The 16,323-nt window shown below is 36.0% G+C and overlaps 2 protein-coding genes across 2 annotated transcripts; both read left to right on the forward strand.

The window, feature by feature from the left end:
- Positions 1 to 2,376: 2,376 nt before the first annotated feature.
- On the forward strand, positions 2,377 to 8,811 carry LOC144350650 (trans-L-3-hydroxyproline dehydratase-like). Its single transcript, XM_085495345.1, has 3 exons — positions 2,377 to 2,908; positions 4,595 to 4,887; positions 6,816 to 8,811. Exons 1-3 carry the CDS (start codon positions 2,446 to 2,448, stop codon positions 7,077 to 7,079), a joined length of 1,020 nt encoding a protein of 339 aa, XP_085351471.1. The 5' UTR covers positions 2,377 to 2,445; the 3' UTR covers positions 7,080 to 8,811.
- Positions 8,812 to 11,340: 2,529 nt separating this feature from the next.
- LOC100374014 (Trans-L-3-hydroxyproline dehydratase) lies at positions 11,341 to 15,963 on the forward strand. The gene is made up of 3 exons (XM_006815728.2): positions 11,341 to 12,065; positions 14,870 to 15,162; positions 15,328 to 15,963. The coding sequence occupies exons 1-3, from the start codon at positions 11,621 to 11,623 to the stop codon at positions 15,589 to 15,591; spliced, it is 1,002 nt and encodes a 333-aa protein (XP_006815791.1). The 5' UTR covers positions 11,341 to 11,620; the 3' UTR covers positions 15,592 to 15,963.
- The last annotated feature ends 360 nt before the right edge of the window (positions 15,964 to 16,323 follow it).

Here is a 16,323-nt window from a genome sequence, read left to right on the forward strand (position 1 = left end):
TCGCTGTCATCATTTATATACGATGCAATATTTATTTTTGGTCATTAGTTTCTCTTATTCATGACATCATGTGCCAATAAATCCTGAAAATTGACCCACCGCTACCATGGCAAAGCCAAATCTGTTTTTTGAATACTTTCGCCCCACATTGTTACACTGTCAACGTAATCCCAACACAACTTTGAACTTTGAATAAAATGTAAATGCTGCCTCCAATCTAGAAAATACTATCGCAAAACGGTTGGAAATAATATATTTAACAGCTGAATACGTCCTAGCAATAAAATAAAGTGACTTCTAAAGACTGAATGTTATTTTGCGAACCTCGTATAGGTTAGCTTCATGTTCATGTCCTACCATGGTAACAGCCGAAAACATATTGCTTGTTTTTTACCGGCTTGTTTTCAATGGCAACCAAAGTATTTTTATCCAGTTCAAATCGTTCAGCAACATTTTTGGCATATTAGGTGTACATCACATGGAATACTACGATTGAGAGAACTTGATGTATGTTGACTGAGTTTTATCATAGTACAAGTACCAGGAGGTTTCTGCTGGCGACGTTGCGGCGTTACCCAGTTCCAAATAAAGATTACCAACGCCAAATGTGCAACATTTTAACTGGTAATCAAGATTCATTTAATCCATGGCTAACAAGCAACATCACAAGCGAAGTTGTAGCATGCAGTACTAGTAAGTCATCCCGTCAGTGGAGTACCGCTGTATCACGGCATGTTTGCCTTCAGCATTGTATTCAAACGAATCACGTGGTGTGCCGTTCATACAAGTTCAGGATTTTCAAACCAATATACAAAAACAGAAATGCTCAGAGATGCAAAAGAAGGATAGATATTACTTTTCACTATACACATCTCTGTTGATACTATCCCTCACATATTCTACTCCCAATTACTCCTGCGTAAAATGGACTAGCCTCTTTTCATGTTGACATTCAGAGTAAAATCATGTGACAGGCTGTTAAAATTGGCTGTTGCATACTCTTTCGCCGGTCTGGAAAATGTGTTTAATTAGCTCTCATTCAAGCAACAATGCAGATTTCCCAGTGGGAGTGAAACTATTCGACTCTGCCATTAAAAAATAGGGGTGTTTTCAGCAAAAAACGAATAACCATGGAATACACACAATATACTGAATTTCGGAACAAATCGTGCATTACTTACAGCAGCAGAATACCACAGAAATATCAGACGAAACATGAAAACACTATATATTGTATTTCAGCCTGAACCCTCTATATTGCAATTCAAGGAATTAACCCCATATGTGCATCCATTTCCCACCTTGGTATCACTCACCCCTGAAAACAAACCACGCTGAAGCGTTTGGTAAAAAGAACAAACGAATATCAAAACAAAGAACCGGTAACAGCTAGGTGAAACCAGTTCGAGGTGCGCGACGCACTACATTTATAAAAAAAAAAAATATTTCATTATGAAAACAGGAAAGGGTAACAAAAAATGTTATTTTTTTCAAGAAACTGAACTGCCTAATAGGTAAATCCCGACCTATCATTATCATGATTTATCGTCATCTTTAGAACATTACATTTACCCGTTATACTGTCACAACTATAAATATTGGCACATTGTATTCGTTGTACGGCGTAAACGGGAATTTAGATTTGAGACAGGAGTTGCCACGTCCTTACTGTCTAAGGTATGTGGTCAGAAAGGACAGTTGATCAGTCACTTCAAAGTTAAATTCACACAGCGAGAGGTGTTACATTTGAACCACAATTTTTAACAACACATTCCTAGTGGTGCAGTGAGTCATTGGTATGAGCAGTTAACACTATTCATGGAGGTATTCAACTTGCACTATCGCTCCTGTAAAATGGTTCATTCAAAACGACGAAAAAGAAGGTCAACTTTATTGTTATTGTTTGTGTGAATGGCTTCATTTTCATTCCACGTTATATTAGGTTACGATCGGCGTGAAAAAATGCTTTTGGATTGAAAACAAATATTTAACAACAACGTATTTTTGTCAATATTTAATAAATTGGCTCAAAAAATCTTATTATATTATGACTGGTGGGCCGACCAGGACTGCTTACGCTTTTGTATTAGTGAGGCAACTTGGAATCGACCATTTGAAGAGATGATGGGTGGTTTTGATGAAAAAAAAATATGCAAGCTAAACACCGAGATATAAAAAAATAATTGCAGATCAAATTGAAGAAAAACAAAACATACATATAAGACCCCGCAAAAAAATGTAGTCGTCACACTCTCTAGCCACCCCTCCAATGGTTTCAAATTGTTCACCCCAGGGGCGCTTTGGGTCTTTATGGATATTCCGCCATCTTTCCCTTCTCACGTGTCAATACAAACCGGGTGAAAGTGGTTTAGCCCGGTTTAGCGAACGTGGTTGAGCGGCATTTAGGTACGAGTGATCTACAGTCGTCAACGTACTGGCGTCACCATGGAGAGATATTGCGGCATGAATATTAACACAGTAGAGATGCATACTGGTGGTGAACCGCTAAGAATCGTCACGGATGGATTTCCCAAGCCTGACGGGAAAACAATTCTACAGAAACGAAGGTTTGTTAAAGAAAAGCTTGACAATTTCCGGAAATTGTTGATGCACGAACCGAGAGGTCACTATGACATGTACGGTGCGCTTCTCGTCGAGCCTGATATAGAAGACGCCGATATTGCAGTTCTCTTCATGGATAACAGGAGTTACAGTACCATGTGTGGACACGCCGTAATAGCACTTGGAAGATATGCGACGGATTATGGATATGTTAGGCCCACTGAACCAGAAACGAAAGTCAATATTGAATGTCCTTGTGGACTGGTGAAGGCGCTTGTAGAATACAAGAACGGGAAGAGTGGCTCTGTGAGATTTCAAAGCGTACCTGCTTTTGTATTTGCAACTGGTAGGATATGTATTATAATTTTATTAACAATATTTATATAATTTCAGTTTATCTTATATCAGTAAAATTTCTCAGAATTGTGTACCAGGCACTATGAGGTACATTTTTCAAATCAGAACCACACAAATGTGTCCGGAAGTTGTTCGCTTTGGTTCTGTGCATGCTACTATACTTGTGTAGACATTTCTAACTCCACCCATTAAAGCGAGAGGATCGTCACCTGCGCACGTGCGGGAATTGAGTCCCAAGCGACGATAAAAACACTCTAAAAATGCAAAGTCTCGTGGGTAGACGCTTGTTTGTAAACAGTGACACGCTATGGCCATCTGACGCATATGCAGGTGATGACACCCCGCTTTAAAGTATTTTTAAGGGTTACAAAATCATAGTTAAAATTACAACAAACTAGGAAATGGAACGAATTATCCAAAAATACACAAAGATAGTATCGCAATGTAGCTAGATTTAATCCATGTTTCAAAAACCATAACAGATCTTCCATGGAGATGTTTTACTTTTGTTTACATGTGTGTACAGATGTACATGTAAGTCATGCCATCAATCAGGGTGAATGAGATAACACTCACTAGTGGGATGTAGATGTAAATGATGAAAACTAAAGCCATGATGAATGAATAATATTATAGTAATTTTTTTAATCTTTGAAATTTTTTACTGCAACTAAAAAATTCAAATTGAACCATTCAATGCTAAATATAATGCAATGAAGGCATAATTTACGATACTTTTTTAAGTCATAAAATGGTATCACCTTTTTTATGTTTAAATATGTTTGCCCAATTAATCAGACCAATTTTAATGTATCTGAAATTTGGGCATATGAATTATAATTTAATAGTTTAAAGTGAGTTACAAGCACTAATTACATTACTGAACACATATATTCTTTAGCAATGTTATTTACACTTATTTGCAATGTATTAAAAATGCTGAAGTAAAATTGAATAATCTTTCTGAAAACAAATGTAACTAATTTAACAACTTCTGGTGGTAGAGGGCGCATTTAGTTTTGAGAAACTGAAAAGTTTCCTCTGTGGTTCTGATTCTGAAAAATATACACTACTGATTTAAATCAGATTTAACCTTTTCTGGAAATGAACTCTGGAGACAACACACAGAATTTGAGTCAATTTTCAGTTTTTACTCGAAAAAATTTGGCTATTTTTGTTCCTATCTTCTGAAGAAAAGTGCAGTCTATAAACAGGACTATTTTGTGAAGTTGTTATGAAAAGAGAGAACTGGTGGTGAAAAGGTTAAATTCAATCAAAAATTTCTAATATCTATTTGGGCTTTTTTTTCTGTGATGGAAAGAGCAGAAATAGACCGGTTTAGAACAGATGAATGAAAAAAATGGAATCAATAGGTCTAAATTGGCCAGAGGGAAAACAAATCAGAAAAAAATAATTTAGTTTTTATCATATTCCATGGTTGACTCTGGCTGAGAATAGATGAATTTAAAAATGAGATTTAAATCAAAATAGATTTTAATCTGATTTTTTTATATTTCCCTGGCAGTTATGTGGCTACGGAGGCAGACACAGATGCAAGTAAATCTAACAGAATTACTTATACTACCAGTAGTACTCCCACAATTTCCATATCATAAACCTATCAACATGTGCAAAGCAGCTTCAACTAATGCAGAATGAATCATTTTATCCACAGATGTTGAACTAAATGTACAAGACCATGGAAAGGTCAAAGTTGACATCAGTTATGGTGGTGCTTTCTATGCATTTATATCTGCCAAAACACTTGGGCTAGATATTTGGAAAACTCCCATTAATCAAATAAAGGATGCAGCTACTATGGTAACCAACGCAGTCAAAAATGAAGTACAACTTGAACATCCAGATGATAATGATTTAGCATTTATATATGGTACCATAGTAACGGATGGTAAAGATGAATATTCAGATGAGCCCACTGCTCATATATGTGTATTTGCCGATGCCCAGGTAGGATTTCTTTTTAAGACCTTTTCACTTGAAACGATTCAATTCGCAATATATATATACATTTGTCATAGTTGTTTGAGTATAACCCCCCCCCCCCAGGAAAACGGCAAATTGCCGAAAAATTAGGTAGGGGACTTATAAATGGATAAAAGTTAAAACTTCTCCAGAGCAATAATTTATGTTAATTTATTCATAAACAAATCATTGTGTGTGCAATACTAGAGTGTCTTCATTGAATAGCATCATCCAAATTAACTTGAAGATCGGCCGTTACGCCCGGGGTCTATAATCACTCTTGGGTGCGTTTACTAAGTGGAACAGCATTCGACTCTGCGTTTCACGTGATTATTGGTCAGTACGTTTTGGGTTAACGAAAATATATTCTAAACAAACACAACTGCACTGCGTAGCAGCAAATGTTCACAGTTGCGCAATCTGGTCATGTTGCGTTTCACAATTGTTGATTATTACACAGTAGGGATTATAATAACGTACAAAAAAATAAATTCCTTGAATTGTTATGAAATGCAAATTAAATTCAACTTAGTTTCATCGTAAGCAAATAATTCCGGTTGCATATAAGCTCTCGATGCTGTTGGGTATCCACCATGTTCTTTCTCTTGCAGATTTAACCTAATAGGTCAAATCACTAATTAACCAATCAAAATGCTGGATGATGCCAACGTGTTCAAATTACCATAGCTCATTTAAATATGTTAATGTTATCTAACGCTATGCGGAAGAGAATTGCTGTTGTTGTAGTACGATCTTTTGGCTTGGATTTTGATGGGAAAACGACATGATTTTTTTTTTCAAATAAAGAAAAGTTTTCAAAAGATAAACCAAGCATTAGAAGAATAATTTAACATTGTTTACAGTGATAACAGCTCATTGTTGAAACGAAGTTTACCCATTCACGCTAGTCGCAATAAACATGCTCTTGAATAAAAACTTAAATAGACCATTTTAGGCATCAGGAAAGATTGAAATGTCAGAAAAATGATGCCAAAATATTAAAAAAAAAACTTTTAAAAACTGTCGAAATATCGCTATTTCTTGGTCCCATCTAATTTAAAAAGAAAAAAACTGCTGTTTACTACACGCATTTCAAAGTAGGGGTACATTAACATTTGCGTATACTGTGCAAACACAAAATCAAACAACCCTTTTCAGGGCCACCACATCCTTCAGAAAGGAAACTACCGTTATTCACATACCAAATAATTTTGCCAGACCGTATATTTACCTGAAGAACAGCTTTTTATTGGAGTTCTATGGTTGAAAGATTGCTTTAACCTTTTCACTGCCAGAATTTCTCACCCAAATTATTCAGTAATTTCTTTCTTATATTCTTTAATATTTCTGGAAATGAACCCTGATTGTGCCAACAGACAAGTTTGAATCAATTTTCAGTTTTTACTCAAAAAATTTAGCTATTTTTGTCCCAATCTTCTGAAGGAATGTGCAGACTATTTTGTGAATTCATGATAAAAAGAGGGAACTGTTGGTGAAAAGAGTAAAAATAACTAACATTGAGTTAGAAAAAATTGTACAGTGTTGAAAAAACAAAATTGGAATGCTCAAAGAAATTTAAATTTAATTTAAATTCTACATAATTCAAAAATATGAGCATTTAAAGTTTGTTCAGTACTATCCAGAACAATCTGTCATGTGTAATGTACATTAGCATTTTGAATACTGGTACGCATAACATTAATTATTCATGGGGGTCCTTAACTTTTCATGACAATCATGGATTTCAATTGATGGAAATTTTTATTTTAGCCCCCCCCCCTCCTCCATATAGGTATTTGCTACAATTATGTAGGTGTGACAATCAGATGTCACACTGGTTGATCAGCTCTGGGAAATTAATATTTTATTATTGGTGTCTATTTATTTTTACTTTGTTTTCATCACATCTACAGGTTGATAGATCACCATGTGGTAGTGGTGTGACAGCAAGAATTACTTTGCAATATCATAAGAAACAAATCACATTAAACAAGTCCCGTGTATTTGTAAACGCCAGAACTGAAAGTAATTTCAGTGCTAAACCAGTACGTCAAACTAAATGCGGTTCGTATGATGCTGTGATAATAGAAGTCTCTGGACGTCCCTACTACTCTGGTGCATCTGTCTTCACCTTCGAAGAAGACGATCCTTTGAAAGGAGGATTTCTTGTAAAATGATCTTTGGAAACTTCAATGAGTAAAAATATTGTAAAATCACTGGTAACCTGTACAAAATGGGATCAAGAGTCAATTTGTTGCAATTTTTGTTATTTTTTTTTGGAGACTAATGGTGTGTGGTATCAGTGGAAAGATTTTTCTGTGTATTTTGCAAAAATATGTGAGGATTGGTTCAAAATTTGGATGGGGTCAAAGTTCACATACTACAATTATACGAGTTGGGAAACGGGCAAGAAATAATCTATTCTTTAAAATACAAGGCGGCTATATTTTGACAAAGATTAAGTCTACATGTTTGTTTTTCATTATAATTTTTTAAAACCTAAAATAGCTGAAAATTACATTTGGATAATATAATTTAAATATATGTTGAAACAGGAAAATCAAGTTTGGCATTAAGCTATACAATTTACATTTGTTTTCCTCTGATTACAGCATGGTTTTATTTTCAGTTGTTACATGTATACTGTTTGTGAAAATTCATGACTCATTTCATCTGTGCATTTTAATTAACTAATTTACATGATTAATTAATTAATACAGCCAAGCTGTGCATATCCAGACAAGCCATAATTGAACCCTGAACAAGCTATAAGCTTATAATCCAGCTAAGCTGGCTATAATCCAGTCAAGCTATTATCCTGCCAAGTCGGCAATAATCCAGCCAAGCCGACCATAATCCAGTGAAGCCATAATCCAGCCAAGCTGGCCATAATCAAGCCAGGCTATAATCCAGCCAAGCCATAATTGAACCAAGATGGCCATAATCTAGTTAAGACATATTCCAGTCAAGTCATATTCCAATCAAGTCATAATCCATTCAAGCCCTTATCCAGCAAAGCTGGCCATAATCCATTCAAGCCCTAATCCAGCAAAGCTGGCCATAATCCAGTCAAGCCCTAATCCAGCGAAGCCGACCATTATCCAGTCAAGCCCTAATCCAGCCAAGCCATAATCCAGCCAAGCCATAATCCAGTCAAGCCATAATCCAGTCAGACTATAATCCAGTCAAGCTGACCATAATCCAGTCAAACCCAAACCCAGCCAAGCCATAATGCAGTCAGACTATAATTCAGGCAAGCTGGTCTTAATCCAGTCAAGCCATAATCCAGAAACCATAATCCAGCCAAACCTCAATCCAATCAAGCCATAATCCAAAATTTAACTAAGCCATAATCCATTTTAAAACAAATTTCATCATTAATCTTGCTCTAAATCTGTTTGCAGTGTCATACTTTTCCTTTGTTTAATTGTATTTTGCTCAGTTATGTAATTTAATGTTGTTTTTTCCTTTCTCTAATAGTTGCATCATTATTTGTTCATTATAGTCAAATGTATCAGTATCCATGGTAACCTGTATGCTGTCCATACAGCTTACATGTATTTTATAGTAGTTCTTATATTTTCAATGTATGATTTCAAAGAATAACACATGCAGTGATTAATAAGATTGAATTAAATATACCTTATTTTAATTTTAAATTGACTTTTGTTAATGAGTAAATATTTATATTGTGCATGGTTCTCAAATGAATTGCTAAGCAACATATCAAATGCAAGTTATACTTTTAATTATGATACCATATGGAAAAATGTTGTATTTGTGATATTTCCACGATGTACTGCCTTTTTTTAGTGATAGATGCTGCAGTGGTGCTCATGATTTCTTGAATAACTTTGGGAATCCATCCTATATTTGAATCGTAAGTAAACTGACTAATTTTGGACCAGATATATTTCCCGACACTGGCTTGTACCGTATACAGTGTTGTTGACTTGTGTTTGCAACAAATACGATAGTGCGTTTATTTATATAATTTTCGGTTTTTGTTTTTTCTGTTTTCAACACTGCAGGATGCAGGAAAACCTACATCATCTTGATGTCACAACTTGCAAAACCCACATGGCTATGTTACTGTATGCATGGCCATAAATAGACATAATGTAGCGTGAAAAGGGATTACACTTTTTAGGAACACTTTACTCATATAAACAGTCTGAGAAGAACTGTGAGTGATCACACTCTAAAAGTACTACAGCTGGAGTTAGAGCTGAGAGTCTATATATGACAAGTTTATTCAATCAACATTAAATAGAGCGCCCTCTAGAGTGTTGATTACTCATTGACATACAAAGGAACTTGTACAGATTTATGAATCATCAAATTTTGCTTATGTATGCTATATTTACTGTTAAAATTTGACCAAATTTTACTTTTTTACTTCCCTGCTTGTGCAACTTGCTTGCCATTTGGGGCCTGAATATAATAAATAGCCCTTGTGACAAGATCAGAACGAGCAGGCATTATCACAGTCACTTGGGGGCTGAAAATCAATAAATACTAATTTTCAACAACAAAAATCATCCGCTATACGTATATAAATAAACAAGTTGTGAAACACGGCACCTAGTAAATCGACACCCTGTCGGTTTCAAATGTCGATTTCTTACCTTAAAATGCGAAACAAAAATTTTAGAGGGGATCAGGTGTTACGTTAATAACCATTGTTCATAATCGCTAACTTGGTTTTATTCAAAACTGCACAAATCCCGCGTTTTCTGATGATATCCGACGTTTTCATGAACGAAAATGGCCAGCAGCCAGAATCAAGGGGGATTCGCATAGAGTTCTGGGTAAATCAAGGAAATACTCGCTGTTACGGCACGCCTGATTGGCTGAAAATGAGTATGCGCACTTGATTTACCCAGAACTCTGTGCGAATCCCCCTTGATTCTGGCTGCTGGCCATTTTCGATCATGAAATTGTCGGATATCACCAGAAAACTCGCGATTTGTGCAGTTTTGAATAAAACCAAGTTAGCGATTATGAACAATGGTTATTAACGTAACACCTGATCCCCTCTAAAATTTTTGTTTCGCATTTTAAGGTAAGAAATCGACATTTGAAACCGACAGGGTGTCGATTTACTAGGTGCCGTGTTTCACAACTTGTTTATTTATATACGTATAGCGGATGATTTTTTTTTTGAAAATTAGTATTTATTGATTTTCAGCCCCCAAGTGACTGTGGGCATTATCGACTAGTCAGGGTTATATCGCAGTCTCTCTATGTGTGTTATATATAGACCTTACAAATGTATTTGGGTTATATTATAAGTATACATTGTCTAGAAAACTTACCAAAAGCTTTCGCTGGGTATGAACTTTAAAGCTAGGGAGTCATCACCTATGCATACGTCAGGTGGAAATAGCATGTCATTGTTTACAAACAAATGTCTACACATTAGCCATTTGCATTTTTAGCGTGTGTTGTTATCATCGCTTGGGACTCAATTTCGTGCATGCGCAGGTGACAACCCTACCACTTTAACTTCTTGCTTAGTAAAACCTGTGCGAGTTCAGACAAAGTGACGTTTTTTGCTAATAGAGACCTAAATGGTTAATTTTATTAGCGGTTGTCGCCAATATCATACATGTATACTATATGCAAATTATGATTGATTTATTTTGTTTTTCAGTCTCAGAATATCATTTAAAAAAAATTACAACAAACATAAGTCTCTTCATTTAATAAGTGCACTTACCTCTTTAATGTAACAGCTGGTGAACACTGACCTGGTATTTTGAACAGAGATCTGGTATTTCTATAAACTTATTTCTATTAACAAATAATGATAAAATTACTACAAAACATTGATAATGACTTTTATTAGAAACAACACACTGCACTTTATATACCGGGTATATATACATACAGTTTATTATACTGGGTTGTTATGTATTGCTTCAAAGGTTATGAAACTCCAGGGAATAGTGTGAATTTGGAAATTATTCTGTTTGATTATTTGAGTAAAATACGTCTCCATTGCCATTTGTAAATGAGAAAATTACATAATATTCACACCCGAAGGTCGTCACAGAGGGCGCTTAGCCCTGGGTTTAGCATTGAAAATCCATGATTACAATTTAGTAAATCACCAGAGGTACAGTTCACTGGAATTAATATCCAGTTTGAAGCTACTTGTTCGCATCAATGTAGCAAAATGTCTAAAAACAGGATTATAAATCAAACAAGGTCAATCCTAGGTGTATTGTGCATATGTTTGTCTTGGTGTTTCTGTATTGTGGTTTGTTTATTTTTTTATAATTTTTGCATTTATATTATAGTAACCTTTTCCATTCCATCAGAGGGATGTGTGAGTGCCCCTAAAAGGCTGCAAGCAGAATAACACTTTACCTGTGAATTACACATTTGTTTATTTCCTTCAATGTGACCATGGATGTACATCCATGATGTGACATACCTACATCCATGCTGCATCCTAATGGACTTTTGTGTGTCTGCAGAAATAAACAAACAATGTCACACACGGCAAAATAACAAGCACACGAGTCCACGTGACGACCTAAATAGTTCGTATTATGATACTATTAAACAATTGCCAACACCATCTAATATCACGTGAGACCCCCAGTGTGAGTTCAGTCACAGTCCCTCTCTGCGGTTCAGTGTTGCTTTGTATAGAGCTTGGGACGCCAGTGAAACTCGACAGGCAGCAGACTTAAACAGTTCGTGTAGCATGAATATCAACACAGTAGAGATGCATACTGGTGGTGAACCGCTAAGAATCATCACGGATGGATTCCCCAAGCCTGACGGGAAAACAATTCTACAGAAACGAAGGTTTGTTAAAGAAAAGCTTGACAATTTCCGGAAATTGTTGATGCACGAACCGAGAGGTCACTATGACATGTACGGTGCGCTTCTCGTTGAGCCTGATATAAAAGACGCCGATATTGCAGCTCTCTTTATTCACAACGAAGGTTACAGTACCATGTGTGGACACGCCGTAATAGCACTTGGAAGATATGCGATTGATTACGGACATGTCACGCCAACCGAACCAGAAACGAAAGTCAATATTGAATGTCCTTGTGGACTAGTGAGGGCGCTCGTAGAATACAAGAACGGGAAGAGTGGCTCTGTGAGATTTCAAAGCGTACCTGCTTTTGTATTTGCAACTGGTAGGATATGTATTATGATTATGATTATATTAACAATATTTATATAATTTCAGTTTATCTTATATCAAAAGAAAAAGTAAAGGTCCCTTGTCAATCATTGTTATGTAACAGCAACGGTAAATAAACCACACTTCGTTGACTGCTTAGAAGCAGGCTTCCTGTATTTACATATTCTCTAAGACAGACCGGAAACGGAAACTAGACAAAAACAAAAAAAATTTAAAGCGTGGGGGAAATAACGTTGCTAAGTATTATCGTCAGGGAAAGCTATTGTTTAAGCTAGTCTGTGATTGGTTGCTGGCAATGTTTGGGGGATTTTGACCAGTTTGTGACGTAGGCTTGTATTAGAGAATACGCTAGTTTAACACCTCAACATACAGCCACCTGAATTTAATAGTCACATATTCTGTCCACAGCACTTCTCGAATGCAAAAGAACGGCGCCATGGACCATTATTGTCTAGTATTTTAAGTCTAAAATCAAAACAGATTTTCGTGTCGTTTCTTTTGATATTATAAACAAGAATGCAATTTGCATAATCCAGAGTGACAGCTGAGCTGACCTTTAGTAGAAGTGTTTTACTACTAGTATTTAGTGCTATGATTCTGTCCGTTTACTCCTAATGGAACACATCTCACCACCGTCCCTCAACGGTGGTCTCACAAATCAAATTTAACATGCTAACATTGCCCCAATGTTCATTAGCACGACTATGTACGTTCACCTTGCTGCAGCATCTGTAAATACTAGTAATGAGAATTGAGAAATACGATGGAAACTACGTGAGCCTAAGGAACTATAAACCACAGGAAGAACAACGAAACTAAGAGGATTAAAAAAAGTATTGTCTTAGTTAATCTTACAGTGCTTTCGCTTTTGTTTCCACAACATTAGTCATACTCCATGTTAGTTGCCGCCGATACGCCAGTATTAACCGTTTTGTTGAGAACGGAAAACTTGAAAAAACATATTTCATATCTGCGCAGTAAAATATTTCGTTCACTATGCATGCGCAAACAAGTCGGTCTGCAGGGTGACTTTCAGTGTACCGGAAGTCGTGCAACGGGTCGGAGTTCAGCGAGTTTTCATCATTTTCAATGTCGTTTTTTGGATCACTTCTTGTTGTTTTTTTTTCAACCCTCGAAACATGGGGTTTGGTATGCTGTTTGTTGTCGAGATATCCCGACTTATTCCGTGTTTCTCTTCGATCGCCAGAAGTGGCATTGTGTTTTTTTTCCTGTTGAATGTCGTTCATTTATCAGTGTTTTTGTCTTGGCGCCATTGTTTTTTTTATGCTATAACCAAAACAACTCGATCACGTGATATGCCGAAGTCGCCCGATTGACTCCGAAAATAACAAATTAACGAAATACTAGTAAACAGTCAAAATAAATATTAGAGTGTTCATGACACAGACATGATTCGCATTGAACTACATTAAGTCCACAGGGAGTTGAATAACTAGTAATATTTTGATAAAAAAAAAACATATGTATTTCTTTCTATCCCCCAACTTTTATCTCTGAGTTCATTGTGCCCAATCACAGTCCTTCTGACCATATAGCTAAAAATACTCTATTTAACCATGGTGGTAGAAAGTCCTGATTTAACAATGAGCATTCCCAGACCGGAGATTGGGACTGTGACCCAGCTAAGGCTAGTTTTCAATTTATTTGGTGTCTACCTTATAAATTTGTTGACTTCATGCTAAATTTAATTCTTGGCCACACCACATCGTAAATGACCTCCATTACTTGCTCCCATCATGGAGGTAAAGGTAAGGTAAGTTCGGGCGCGGGTGGTTAAATTTAATGATATATGCGTGCTATGACAGAACACCCCCCCCCCCGTGGCTTTCGTTGCGTATGGAAGTTATTTTCACGACTGTTGCGGTGTATCCCACGGTCGTACTTTCACGAGCGAAGCACACCGCATCACTCGTCATCGGATCACGCATATATTATAGTCGTATCTACGCATATAGTGTTGTAATTCTGAGAAGTGTTTATTTCCTACTGCTGTACCCCTGAATCAAACGTTTCTGAATACATAACTGTAATTATGTAAATAAGCGAACTGAACAAAACTACCATTATTGGATTCATGAATGCTATTTGTTTTAGCACATGTATTTAGTCTGTATTTTTTTAGTCTTAATATTCAAATAAAGCAGGGTGCTGAAAACTCGATCACAAATTAATCTACGGAAATGCAAAAAAAAAGATAATATAGAAATGTTGTTCTAACTGGTGTAATTGTGTACGTCACACACAGTATAGGATAGCTTATACCGGTATGTGTTATGACTAAGTCTGAAATGCAGAAATAATATTGTTGATCTCATTTTGAAAAGCATACACTATTGATTTAAATCCAATGAAAAATGTCTAATATCTATTTGAACCTTTTTTCTGTGATGGCAGAAGCAGGAATAGACTGGTTTAGGACAGATGAATGAAAACAAAAATGGAATCAATAGGTCTAAATTGGCCAGAGGGAAAAAATGGATTTAAATCTACATCTGGGTTTTGTCCGCCTAGATAGTTTTCTCATATTCCTTGTTTAGTTCGACTCTGGCTGAGAATAGATTAATTTCATAATGAGATTTAAATCAAAATAGATTTTAATCTGATTTTTTCATATTTCCCTGGCAGTTATGTGGCTACGGAGGCAGACACAGATGAAAGTAAATCTAACAGTATTCCTTATACTACCAGTAGTATTCCCAAAATGTCCATATCAGAAACCTATCAACATGTGCAAAGCAGCTTAAACTAATGCAGAATGAATCATTTTATCCACAGATGTTGAATTAAATGTACAAGGCCATGGAAAGGTCAAAGTTGACATCAGTTATGGTGGTGCTTTCTATGCATTTATATCTGCCGACAAACTTGGACTAGATCTCTGGAAAACTCCCATTAATCAAATAAAGGATGCGGCTACCATGGTAACCAACGCTGTCAAAAATGAAGTACAACTTGAACACCCAGATGATAATGATTTAGCATTTATATATGGTACCATAGTAACGGATGGGAAAGATGAATATTCAGATGAGCCCACTGCTAATATATGTGTATTTGCCGATGCCCAGGTAGGATCACATTATGAGGCGCCCTCTATGGCGCTGCAGCATTTAAACAGAGTGTAAAATGCACAAACAATCTTATTAGGTCAGATGGATCTTACAAATATGGCAAATTATTATTTTATCAATTGTTGTCGAATTATAATGACCCTGTTTTCATTTCATCTGCAGGTTGATAGATCACCAACTGGCAGTGGTGTGACAGCAAGAACTGCCTTGCAATACCATAAAAGACACATCTCATTAAACAAGTCGCGTGTATTTGTAAACGCCAGAATTGGAAGTAAATTCAGTGCCAAACCTGTACGTCAAACTAAATGCGGTTCGTATGACGCTGTGATAATAGAAGTCTCTGGGCATGCCTTCTACACTGGTAAATCTGCCTTCACCTTTGAAGAAGACGACCCTTTGAAAGGGGGATTTCTTTTAAAATAATAATGGAATTACATACTAATATTCCACATGTTATTGTATTGTAATGAATAATACCGTTGCTGTATTCGATGTATGGGTAGCTTTTATTATTATAGGGAAATTTGTACGTGTAATAATAATAAATTCGTGTCTAGTTAGATTCTCCATTCAACTGACTTCTCAATATTATGCGTTTTATTTAGCAATTACGTCATCACTATCTTAGAGATGTGTCTGTCAATGTATTAAATTTAAGTATTCGACTGATTTTGACTGAATCTAATATTAAAAATAGATTTGTTGTATGTGAGTAATTGTTCTTTATTTACGGTAATGTTTTACTTTGAAAGAAACAGATTACAATTAGATTAATAAATACTAAAGCAAAAATAATACACATTTAACAGTAATGGTATATAATTTTTGAATGACAATGATATTACTATATATTACAATGATGGTTGTGAATGTATGTGGGTCACACAAATAGTTTGTCTAGCCCAAAAATTACAGTAACTTTCCGTAGAACTGGGTTGTACTTAGTCGATTGGCTGAGACAGTAACTTTACGTGGAACTGGGTTGTACTCAGTCGATTGGCTGAGACAGTAACTTTACGTGGAGCTGAGCTGTACTTAGTCGATAGGCTGAGACAGTAACTTTACGTGGAGCTGAGCTGTACTTGGTCGATTGGCTGAGACAGTAACTTTACGTGAAACTGAGCTGCACTTAGTCGATCGGCTGAGACAGTAACT

Source organism: Saccoglossus kowalevskii, chromosome 2 (genome assembly GCF_978046115.1).
Source record: "Saccoglossus kowalevskii chromosome 2, keSacKowa6.1, whole genome shotgun sequence".
Classification (NCBI taxonomy): Eukaryota; Metazoa; Hemichordata; class Enteropneusta; family Harrimaniidae; genus Saccoglossus; species Saccoglossus kowalevskii.

Coding starts and splice junctions, on each gene's coding strand:
- LOC144350650 (XM_085495345.1), top strand. CDS start 2,446: ATGGAGAGATATTGCGGCATGAATATTAACACAGTAGAGATGCATACT. Junction 2,909..4,594: donor TGCTTTTGTATTTGCAACTG/GTAGGATATGTA, acceptor TTTTATCCACAG/ATGTTGAACTAAATGTACAA. Junction 4,888..6,815: donor GTGTATTTGCCGATGCCCAG/GTAGGATTTCTT, acceptor TCACATCTACAG/GTTGATAGATCACCATGTGG.
- LOC100374014 (XM_006815728.2), top strand. CDS start 11,621: ATGAATATCAACACAGTAGAGATGCATACTGGTGGTGAACCGCTAAGA. Junction 12,066..14,869: donor TGCTTTTGTATTTGCAACTG/GTAGGATATGTA, acceptor TTTTATCCACAG/ATGTTGAATTAAATGTACAA. Junction 15,163..15,327: donor GTGTATTTGCCGATGCCCAG/GTAGGATCACAT, acceptor TTTCATCTGCAG/GTTGATAGATCACCAACTGG.